This window comes from Rutidosis leptorrhynchoides, chromosome 1 (genome assembly GCF_046630445.1).
Source record: "Rutidosis leptorrhynchoides isolate AG116_Rl617_1_P2 chromosome 1, CSIRO_AGI_Rlap_v1, whole genome shotgun sequence".
NCBI classification, from domain to species: Eukaryota; Viridiplantae; Streptophyta; class Magnoliopsida; order Asterales; family Asteraceae; genus Rutidosis; species Rutidosis leptorrhynchoides.
The window spans coordinates 518,880,492-518,892,081 of NC_092333.1; the positions used below are offsets into that span (position 1 = coordinate 518,880,492).

Genomic DNA, 11,590 nt, shown 5'->3' on the forward strand with positions numbered 1-11,590 from the left:
TCCGTCAAAATTTCGTTAAAAAAGTTCGTTAACTCTTGACATGTGCCTTGCATGTGAGGTTAAATTCGACTTTTTAGCCTCCACATCCATTTCCTTTTCTTTTTTTTTCTTTTTTTTTTTTATTTCCATCTAATTTTCTTTTTTACTTTTTTATAATATGATTATGATTATAGATTATAGATCTTGAACATCTCAGATAATATTATGATATGTTTACAAAGAATTACGAAGTATTACAGAATTGAAATTATAGAGGCAAATTAACGCGTTGACACAAATAACTGAAATACAAAATGGCACTTGGTGTTCTTCACCTTAAAATGAACAGACCACCTGCACTCTCAAAATCCAAAAATAAATACTTGTAGTTTGTTCAAAATCCTCAACACCAAAAAACTAAAGTATCATGAACTATTAACAAACTGGTGACACAAACACATCACGTTACTTTTAAGTTTTGGATCTAATGCGATATTATTGAAGCTTTTTGTTAAATCCCAGAAGCTTGAACATCGATGAACACATGAACCAAAACCCAAAAAATCGATTTGAATCTTGAAATTAAACCCTAAGTCTAAGCGAACTTACTAATCTAAACGATTCTATAACCTTTAAAGAATTCAAAACAACTTAACTTTAGCCTAAAATCACCATTAAATTGATAAAATCAGAAGAACAAGTTCAACCACATTTTCCAAGCTTTTGACACAACAAAATCAAATTGTGATAATTTGATGAATATAAGGATGATATGAAGCCTTGGCGAAAGTGTGTTTGATGATTAGGACGCTAGATGTGCGATGAATTTGATGTTTAACACCTAATTTCTTACCTAGAACATAAGATAATGATGAGGAACGACCACTTGAAAATAAATTGTTTGCTTCCTGATTTAAGATTCAAACGAACTTCAGATCTGTCGATGGTGATTCGATGAGGATGATGGTGATGATGAACAAACAAGATGATGAAGAACATGAACTAACAAGCGGTTTAAATCGGAAAACCCGACCCGTTCTTCGACGACGATGCGAAGCGGCGGAGAAAGTTAGAAGATGACGATGATGACATTATCAACAGTAGTAATTTTGACGAGTCTGATGACAGAGTTGCGGTTGAGAACGGAGATGGTGTAGCCGTGTAGGAGACGCCGGCGGAGAACGTAAGAGGGAAGAAGATGACTTCCTCATCTTGTTTTCAATTTATAATTTACAAAGTAGATATAATAAAATTAAATATTAAATAATAATAATAACTAGAAAAAAATTCGACCGCGCGTTGCTACGGTTGAATGCGCGGTCGAATTTGGATATATGTTGTTTGGTACGTAATATATCTAATAGGTTGAGTTGTTTGTTATACGTGTATGTATATGTATGAAATATGGCCCGAAATATTTAGTGTTTTTTTAACGATGTCTGTTTCGCGCGTTGTTAGTCCTGTTGTGTTCGTTAGATTTTTTCTAGTTGAACGATGATTTCGGAAAAATTTAACTCGCACCGAGCGACATGAAATATAGCCCGAAATATTTAGTAATTAGTCCCGTTGTGTTCGTCAGATTTTTTCAAGTTGAACGGTGGTGTCGGAAAAATTTAACTCGCACCGAGCGAGAAGATAGGACCCGTTAAAAATTCGGGTGGAATTAGTTTCTTTTATTTTAATAAAATTATATATTTACGCTTTCTACCTCTGAAAAAAGTGTAAACTCGAGGGGCCGTTGTGTAAATTAAGCCAAAGTTGAGGGACCGGTTGTAGTGTGAACGCAAACTTAAAACGACAATCCGATATAACCGAAACGACGGAGTCCGCCACGACTTTTAGTATGTAAACGCAAACTTAAAACGACAATCCGATATAACCGAAACGACGGAGTCCGCCACGACTTTTAGTATGTAGGTATATAATAATAATAATAATAATAATAATAATAATAATAATAATAATAATAATAATAATAATAATAATAATAATAATAATAATTTAAATTAAAATAAAACTAAATATAATTTATATTATAAGAATTTCAATGTAAATATATAACATAAATATATTATAAATTTATAAATTAAAAATATATAATTATAAAAAAAATTTGCGCCGGTGATCCCTCATTTTTAGTAAGTAAAAATGGTAAAAAGACATATTTACCTTCACATGCATTGCACATGTCGAAACTTAACGAACTTATTTAACATAAATTTGACGGGGTGATGCAGATTGCCAAATTCGGAAATACAAAGGACTAGAAAAGTCAAATTAGAAATCAAGGGACTCTGTTAGCAAAATAGGGTATAATGCAGGAATCAACGGAGCAAAAAAACTCTTTATGATGAATGATGATTATTCATGGATACACATATTAACATATATTAAAAATCTTTCATGATTCATATGTCAATTTTACAAAATCAAATGAGCTATTCACATCTTCACCTTATAATTTTTGGAGAAACCAAATTAAATATTACCACACATATAAACTTCAAAATTGATACACCAAAATAAACATTACCACACATATAACCAAAAGGAAGGAAGTAAATTTTTTTCTTTTTATTCCCGTGAAAGTTCACATTTTGTCAGAATCTACTTCCATAATGGTACGGCACAATAGTATTATTGGGTAGATACACAAATCACTCTGAATAGAAGAAGTCGGGTAGACAGATCGCTCTAAGTGAAGAAAAAAAATCAGAAATTTAAACTGATATGACTAATATTCTTGGAAAATATCTATTTTCTTGATAAGAAAATAAGGCATGTCGATTGATACCACCAGAAGGGGAAAATCAAAATTCCAAAGAACACAAAAATTACTTAAATTGACTATACATCCAACTAATGAAACTTTCCAGGTATGAATTTTTTTTTTTCTTGTTCGACATGTGGTCACATATAATAAAAAAAAAAAAATCGGATGGTAAAAATTTAGTAAGACTTTTCACGCCGGATCTCTTGCAGGAAAGTAATAATCTACAACTTCGAGTTGTCAATTATATCCTTTATCACAACTCAAATCTTGAAAATTGAGACACAAATATTCAATTAGTTTGTACTTGTTCAGTGTTGAATTAGGATTGGTACCAAGACAAGAAGATGTTGGTGACTCGAAAAAAAAATATAAACAAAAAAAACCTTGGCGATTCGTGGCTTAACTCTAAATTTATATAAACATGTTTATTGAATGGACATAATTGACTGAGTCGGTTAAAGGTTAACCGAGAAAGGGTAAAAAGGTTCATGGTGTCGAGTTAGTTAATTTTAATGTTGAAGGCATTTGAATTCTGTAATTAGAAACTGAAATCGAAAACCAATACTATGAACAAAATTAAAGAACGAAGTTTTTATAGTTAACACTCAAACACCCAAAAAAACCACAATTGTTTTACTTAGAATATAATTCTAACTAATACAAAATGAGTATATATAGATATACAAGGATGACATTTGAGAAGCCTTAAGGGTAATCTAGAATCCTCTACCACTAACCACATATTTAATGTATTTAATTCTAACATCTCCATCAAGCTAGTGCATGGATCATGTCTAGCCTGTTACAAAAAATAACCAACCAAAGAAATAATTCACTCCTCCAAAATCTTCCCCGAAGCAATAATCCAAGACTTGAATAAAGGCAAAGATGATCAATATCACTTGGAATCGACAAGAAACGAAAAAACCAAAACATAATTTAAATAGATCTCACTTGAAATCTAATCAAAGCAAACTCAAATGGTCTCAGCGGGAAACCTTATAAACACCCAAATTTGCCTCATCAAGGGCATCTGAACTCGTCTCACCAGGGACGATTAAACAACCGAATTAGCTTTACAAAGGGCTACAAAACTAACCGAGCTAGTCTCACAAGGATCAACTCAACAACCAAATGATCAACTCAACAACCGAATTTGCCTCACAAGGGGCTACCAAAAAAACCACACTCGTCTCGCAGGGAATAACCTAATAACCAAACTTGCCTCACCGGGGGCATCCAACCGAAACAACATTCACTATCTCATTCAATTTTAACTTTTTGTTGACGAACCCTTGACCTTCAAGTGCCATATCTATTTCCGTATATTGTGCATTATACGCAACCGAACTCACACCTTTCCCAACACCCGGATCATCAACAATCAATTGATTTACCTCTAAACGTTACCCTGATAAAGAACCAACACATCCTCCATACCTCCATGCTTTAAACTAACAAGTCCCTCTGTATTTTTTGAAGCCAAAACCGTAACATCACCTCCATTATAAAACGTAGAATAAATAGTAAAAACAGGATCAGCAACCATGACAGAGCAACCATTATCCATATTATTACCAACTACATAGCACATCTCATTTACCACACTTTTAATAAATAAAGGAGAGGAAACAGAACATGCAACTTTGGGAGATTTTGAACCATCCAAATTCAGCTCCATATTTGTGTTGGCTTCAAAGCTTCCAAACCGAAGCCCGGCATCACACTCGTTAGTGACAAAACATTATCCGCACCATCCTGACCGCCCTGATCAGTTTCGTCCTCAATTAACGTCTCCATAATACCCGGTTCTACACCACCACTGTTACTATCAACCACATGTATTAACATGTCACTGGAACTACCTTCATTTAAGGAAATCATATAGTATTAATGTCATTTGAGAGCACACTAACACGAATTGGTAGATACAATTACGATAATTTCAATCAGAATATTTGTATTCTCAGTTATATGTTTAAATCAATTGTTTTTATACATATCTTATGATTATAGATATGAAAAAAGATCCGTACATAGGGATTTACAAAATTTATTTAAAGCTTTTAATCTGTCTTTGTTTAATAAGGCCTGCATCATTTCACTAACCAATATCAAGCCGGCCTCATTTCACTAACTAAAATTAAATAGTGCATGTCTCTTCTTTTTCGCCATTAAGGCTCTTTCCATCATGTTCCAGGTAATGTTAGTTTCTAGGATTCTTCTATCTTGTAGGTTTTAGTTTCGATTTTTTTTTTTTTTTTTTTTTTTATCTCTGTCTGTTGATTGCTTCATAAGTTTTATAGTTGTAGGTTATATATTTGGAGTTTAAAGAAACTTTCAAGAGACGAAAAAAAGTTGACTGATGTAAGGTTTTTGTATATAGTTACTATTAGTATTTAATTTTCTTTGATACTCTTTTGAAATGATTCAAGTGAGAATTCTAGTGGAATTATATGATTCAATCAATTAACGTGCCTGAGAAAATGTGGAGGATTGAAAGGGTTCGAACTATTCCACCTTTATCTAATACGCAAAAAAAACATGAATAGCAACTAAATTGTGCTTCAAAGGTTTTCAACCCAAGCTTGATAGTTTGTACCTACAAGGAAGGCACACTACTACTAGACAACCTTTGGTAAATTTAGGGGCAAGAACGTAACTTTTTAGAAGAAAAATTGAAACTTTATAGGAGTGCAAAGGTTAAATTTAGGGGGTCAAATGGTAACTTCGCTATTTTACATAAAACCCCCTAGAACCCACATATTCTTTTGACAGGATTTATCATTTCGTTCGTCTTGAATTACATTTCATGGACACAGCCGTTAAACTCGAAATAACTTTACGAACTCAACGCAATAAGTTATATTCGGAACGGAACCCCGACGCGCAGCGAGGGCTCCTCACCTAGTTCTTACTAATATCAAAAAAAGATGTTGAGGAAGGATGTGACGATTGTGGGCAATACTATCACTGAAGCTGATACCAGGTGTTCAATTGCCTACATGTTCTCTTTTATTCGTAGTTATTTTATCGTTCAAAGTTACTGTTATTAATATTCATATAACTGAATCTGTCACCGAATTTGTGTAAAACCTTAGTAAAGTCAAACAGCACACCTACCTAATTTGTGAAATACCTTACTTATCAATGGCCGTCTTTTTGAAAATGTATTGAGTTGTTGCTATAATAAGTATAAAGTTTATAATAAGTCATTCGATCACTTGATGTAGTATGTAAGGTGTAGCATTTTGTTTATGTTTTATGCTGCAACTGGACGAGGGAGGATCGTATGAAGGCAATTCAGCTTGATCATTATAGGTTGAGAACGTTGGAAGAAACTATTAGAATTCGTAAGTTAAAGATTTCTATTATGAAGTATTCCATATTGAGAACTTTTGTAGGGCTGCAATTTTCAGATTTCGGTTAAAATTAGATTGCAACTACATCTCCATTAAAAAATTACAAGCGATCCGAGTACTAGGATTATTTCTTATTACATAGAAATAAGAAGTTTAATGCAATAATCTTGGCAAACAAAGTTTTGTATAATACACTTATAATGTTTTAATTATATTATGTTCTATATATATAACAAACAACTTTGTTTATTTACATGACCAATTTTTTTCAACTTATTTAAGAATTGTCAATTTTAAAATATCATTTAAACGTTACTCGCATCATTCAAACTACGCATGATTCAACGGGTCTTAAAATGTAAAATTGATAGTAAAAGCTACAAAATACAAATAAACAAAATGTAATTGAGGGCGTTGACTCTATCTTCCCTATGGATGAGTTGCTTTAAAACACTGAAAATTCCTTGTACCATCCTCTTATTCAATTCCATTCAAACCCTACCCTATTTATAAATTAAGGACTACAACTCACACCTTCCAATCCAATAAATCTTCAAACTGTATTCCAATTTCATTATTAAATTTATTTTTCAATTTTTTGTTATCATCTACGGAGTATTATTTTCTTGAAAACCCCAATTCAGGTTGCTAATCAAACCAGAATTACAAATTCTGATCAGCTTCAAGGTAGGCCCTTTCTGAGCCAATTCAGTTACTTTACAATAAAGAACAGTTTTTGACCTTTAATTTGTTCCAATTTTGTCAGAACGTATAAGGTCAAGAAAAAGTTTTGATTTTTAAGCTTTTGATTAAATGGGTAATTGTTGTGCTACACCCTCCACTACCGATTCAGATAATAAAAAGGGCAAAAATAAGCCAAACCCATTTTCTTTAGATTATGGTGGCCCTAAAAATGGTGGATTCAAGGCATATGTTCTAGATAACCCAACTGGAACTGAAATTGAGCAAACATATGTACTTGGTAAGGAGATGGGTAGAGGGGAATTTGGGATTACATATTTGTGTACTGATAAATCCAGTGGTGAAATTTGGGCTTGTAAATCGATATCGAAAAAGAAGCTAAGGACTAGAGTGGATATTGAGGATGTTAGGAGAGAGGTTGAGATTATGAAACATTTGCCACCTCATCAAAATATTGTAAGCTTGAAGGATACTTACGAAGATGATAGTGCTGTTCATTTGGTTATGGAGTTGTGCGAGGGTGGGGAGCTATTTGATCGGATCGTTGCTAGGGGGCATTATACTGAAAGGGCGGCTGCCGGTGTAACCCGCACCATTGTTGAAGTGATTCAGGTGAAGTTTTATTTATCTTTATTTTGTAAAGTTATCTTGATCAAGTACATGTTTATTGAGACAATTGGTAGTTACAAAATTTACTTGCTAAGTCTGCAAACCAGTTTGTTATGTTGTTAGTTTAGTTTATGTTTAATGATGTATTATGAACTCTTAATCACTGCAGTTTTGGTATAGGGAAATAATTAATTTATTGACCAGTTTGGAATTTGACTATGCAACGCACTTTATTTTCAATTTCGATCAAAGAACTTTATTTGCTGACCTGTTTTAGAGAATTGACTATGTTTCACAGTTTACATTATTGACCACATAGTAAGTATTTGACTATTTGACGTTTAAATTTCTAATGGAAGCTCTTAGGGCTAATATAAGAGTTTGACTTTTCTTCAAATTTTCAAAAGTGTATCAAATATCAATTCAAACGTTAACAAATTACTGTCCTATGTTTTTTGGATTCAAAGTTAATTTTTATAATCTTATCTATCCCAAGTTTACAACCCACCATCAAGTAAATATTAACTTGAATTTAACCTCTGTGATTTGATGATACTCTCTCATCTGTACTGTGAGTGTTTTTTTTTTTTTTTTTTTTATTTACTTTTCCAACTACGTTGCCTTTTAATCTTACTAGTGACTTCTTGTAATATATGATGACTTTTCAACTTAAATAATAATCCAAAGGAAATAAATAGATATACAGTTCTCTTGTTTTGATTTGATAAATGTCTAGGGTAATAGTATGCCTATTGTTCGATTTAGAACGAAGTCAAACCTGTATCTTTAGCCCCAATGGCTACAATTTGAAAAATCCGTTTACTTTTGACAAGTCAAAGACAAAGTTCATAGCTCTGCATATACAAGTGTCAATCTGCCCTTGGCTCACTTCGCCCATAATACAATGAGCCAATGACACGTTTGAACACAAATCCGGTTTGACTTATTGCATTGACTTTCTTGTTTTCAATTTCTCATTTGGTCAGTGATTGCCTGGCCTTGATGTTTAATCTACTGCTTATCCTTTTGGTAGATTATTTGTCTTTTATCAGTATTTATATATATATGAAGAACTTTTTGTTTATATTTGTTCACTTCTTGAAATTTGTCCTGAATGGAGCCTGTTATTTTGTTTTTTTGCTTCAGATGTGCCACAAACATGGTGTTATGCATCGGGATCTTAAACCCGAGAACTTTCTGTTTGCAAACAAGAAAGAAACATCTGCCTTGAAGGTTATTGATTTTGGGTTATCGGTTATTTTCAAACCAGGTATACACTCCTAACCGCCTTAACATATCCAAATCTGATCATTAACTTTCTTATCACTTCAATTTCGCTTACAATTTCACTAAATGTACACCTTTTGATTTTGTGCAGGCGAGAGATTTGATGAAATTGTAGGCAGTCCATACTACATGGCACCCGAGGTCCTTAGACGAAACTACGGTCCCGAAATCGATGTGTGGAGTGCTGGTGTAATCCTATACATTTTGCTTTGTGGTGTGCCACCTTTTTGGGCGGGTCAGTTTAGTTTTATTTATCAACTTCACAAAAAAAAATATAAATAAAAAAAAAAAAAAAAAGAAGTTTTAACTGAATTTAAAGCAAAATTTATTTTGAATGTAGAAACTGAACAAGGAGTTGCACAAGCAATCATTAGATCAGTTGTAGATTTTAAAAGGGATCCATGGCCTAAGGTTTCTGATAATGCAAAAGACCTTGTAAAAAAGATGCTCAACCCCGACCCGACAGCTCGTCTTACGGCTCAAGAAGTTTTAGGTAATGTTTGGTTTGTATTAACATGATCCTTTTCTTCACGCTAACATTTGTCTGAAATATTCTCAATTAAATTATAATTTGATATGTATTACAGATCATCCGTGGATTCAGAACGCTAAGAAGGCTCCAAATGTTTCTTTAGGAGAGAATGTTAAAGCAAGATTGAAACAGTTCTCGTTTATGAACAAGCTCAAGAAACGAGCACTACGGGTAATGAAAACTTCAGACTTTTATATTAATTACTTTTCTTTTTTTCTTTTTTTTTTTTTTTTTGGGGGGGGGGGGGGGGGGATTACAAATATATTCTTAGGGAACTTGAGGACGACATACATAATATCATGGTTGCAAACGACGGTTGCAGTGGTTTGGTGACTAGTCTGTCCCAAATAGAAGAAAACGTTTAATAAGTCGGGCAACGGTCAAAAAGTCGGGTCAAACTTGGTCAACGTCAGTCAAAAGTTGACTTTTTTCTAACCTTGTTCTAGAGTAAACAAAAATCCCAAGCCTGTTTAAAAATTAGCGGGAAAAAACACCGACTTACATATGATCCCTTTGAGATAAATTAATAAATAGACTTCAATTATACAAAACATTATAAAAAACTATTGGTATGTTTGACATGGAGCTTTTAGGAGCTCTTAGGTTTTATGAAAAAGCTCGTATTTGATAAAAAAAAAAAAAACTCCGTTTGTTTAAAGGAGCTTAAAGCTTTTAGACAGTAGGAAAAAGCTAAAAGCTACTCGAACTAGCGTTTAGCTTTTAACTTCTAGTGTTTTGTCATTTTACTCTTTATTTAATAGATTCAGCTACTCTACCAAATATATCTAATAAGCTACCAGCTATCAGCTAAAAGCTACCGGCTACTAAGCTACCAACTAGTTTTGCACCTTATATATTATACCACATCATCTTATTTGTAAATCTTCTTATTAAAAATGTTTATGTTTATATTCATGTTGATATCTATATTTAATATATTTATAGTCGGCGTTGGTCAACGCCCGTCTCGACTCCGACTCGACCTTTTAAGGTCCTGAACGACTTGTCTACGTCTCACGTTTTTTTACAACCTTGCATAATATAACCTACTCAAACTTCGTACAATCCGCATTGAAATAGTATTTCAGATATAAATGTAATTTATGAGTTTCTGAATTAAAGTGTATGGATAAAATTACAGGTAATTGCTGAGAGTTTATCTGCAGAAGAAGTGGCAGGGATAAAGCAAGGATTTGATATAATGGACACTAAAAAGCAAGGGAAAATAGACATTGTTGAATTGAAAACCGGATTACAGAAACTTGGTCATCAAGTTCCCGATTCGGATCTTCAAATGCTTATGGACGCCGTAAGTACTGTTTGTAATATGTTATTATTCATTAATTCATACACACGAGTTACATATATAATAATAGAATAATGTTCTTATTACAGGGTGATGTTGACAAAGATGGATACTTGAACTATGGAGAATTTGTTGCAATTTCTGTTCATTTAAGAAAAATGGGGAACGATGATCATCTTAAAGAAGCTTTTGATTTTTTTGATCAAAATAAAAGTGGGTACATTGAGGTTGAAGAGCTTAGGGACACTTTAGCTGATGAAATCGAGTCCAACAATGAAGAAGTCATTGCTGCTATTATTCAAGATGTCGATACAGACAAGGTTTGTTTGATATCTCAAAATCTGTATTTCTTTTGGCCGAAAAATTGCATTTTTAACTATGTTTAATCTATTCATTTTGGAAATGTGATGACATCAGGATGGGCGAATTAGCTATGAGGAGTTCACAGCGATGATGAAAGCGGGAACTGATTGGAGGAAAGCATCTCGACAATATTCAAGAGAGCGATACAATAACCTCAGTTTGAAATTGTTTAAAGACGGTTCTTTGAACTTGGCCAATGAGGGGACGTAAATACAAGATTCTGATTCAACTCAACAATTTGTTTATACAAAAACGGAGTTCTATTGTTGTTTGATGTGGTTAACGCCTTAACTTCTAAACTTTGTGTTGAAAATCAACTTTGTGTTGCTTTTTGTTGTAGATATGTTGTAAGTTTTGGTTTTGAATTAAAGAATGTTGTTTTGTAGACTGCATTGACAAATTGTTTTTTCTATAGATTGTATAATTGTATACTGTATTTTTGTTTTGTTTTTTTTTTTTTTTTTTTGGGCAAAATAACGGAAACTTATATAAAACGGAAAACGTTTTCGAAAAGAAAACGTCTTCAACAAGAGATACAAAAAAGAATCCGGATGAGGCTCGTACCTTGAAAGCGGCTAACATACTAACTATCTAAACCGAATCTCATCTTGAGAAAACTGAGCTTAATACTAAACAACTTGGGCTAACGAAATGACAAAGACTCATACCATAAGAAC

General features: G+C 33.0%; 1 protein-coding gene across 2 annotated transcripts; it reads left to right on the plus strand.

Annotated features, from left to right (window-relative positions):
- Window positions 1-6,578: 6,578 nt before the first annotated feature.
- On the plus strand, window positions 6,579-11,309 carry LOC139886650 (calcium-dependent protein kinase 8-like). 2 transcript variants are annotated; one of them, XM_071870591.1, is made up of 9 exons: window positions 6,579-6,801; window positions 6,881-7,428; window positions 8,572-8,695; window positions 8,804-8,947; window positions 9,053-9,205; window positions 9,300-9,415; window positions 10,386-10,553; window positions 10,640-10,870; window positions 10,968-11,309. In XM_071870591.1, exons 2-9 carry the CDS (start codon window positions 6,928-6,930, stop codon window positions 11,121-11,123), a joined length of 1,593 nt encoding a protein of 530 aa, XP_071726692.1. In that variant the 5' UTR covers window positions 6,579-6,801; window positions 6,881-6,927; the 3' UTR covers window positions 11,124-11,309. The 2 variants fall into 2 exon arrangements, with proteins under 2 accessions (XP_071726692.1, XP_071726691.1); XM_071870590.1 differs by having other exon boundaries at window positions 6,579-7,428.
- Window positions 11,310-11,590: the final 281 nt, after the last annotated feature.

Coding starts and splice junctions, on each gene's coding strand:
- LOC139886650 (XM_071870590.1), top strand. CDS start 6,928: ATGGGTAATTGTTGTGCTACACCCTCCACTACCGATTCAGATAATAAA. Junction 10,554..10,639: donor TTCAAATGCTTATGGACGCC/GTAAGTACTGTT, acceptor TTCTTATTACAG/GGTGATGTTGACAAAGATGG. Junction 10,871..10,967: donor AAGATGTCGATACAGACAAG/GTTTGTTTGATA, acceptor TGATGACATCAG/GATGGGCGAATTAGCTATGA.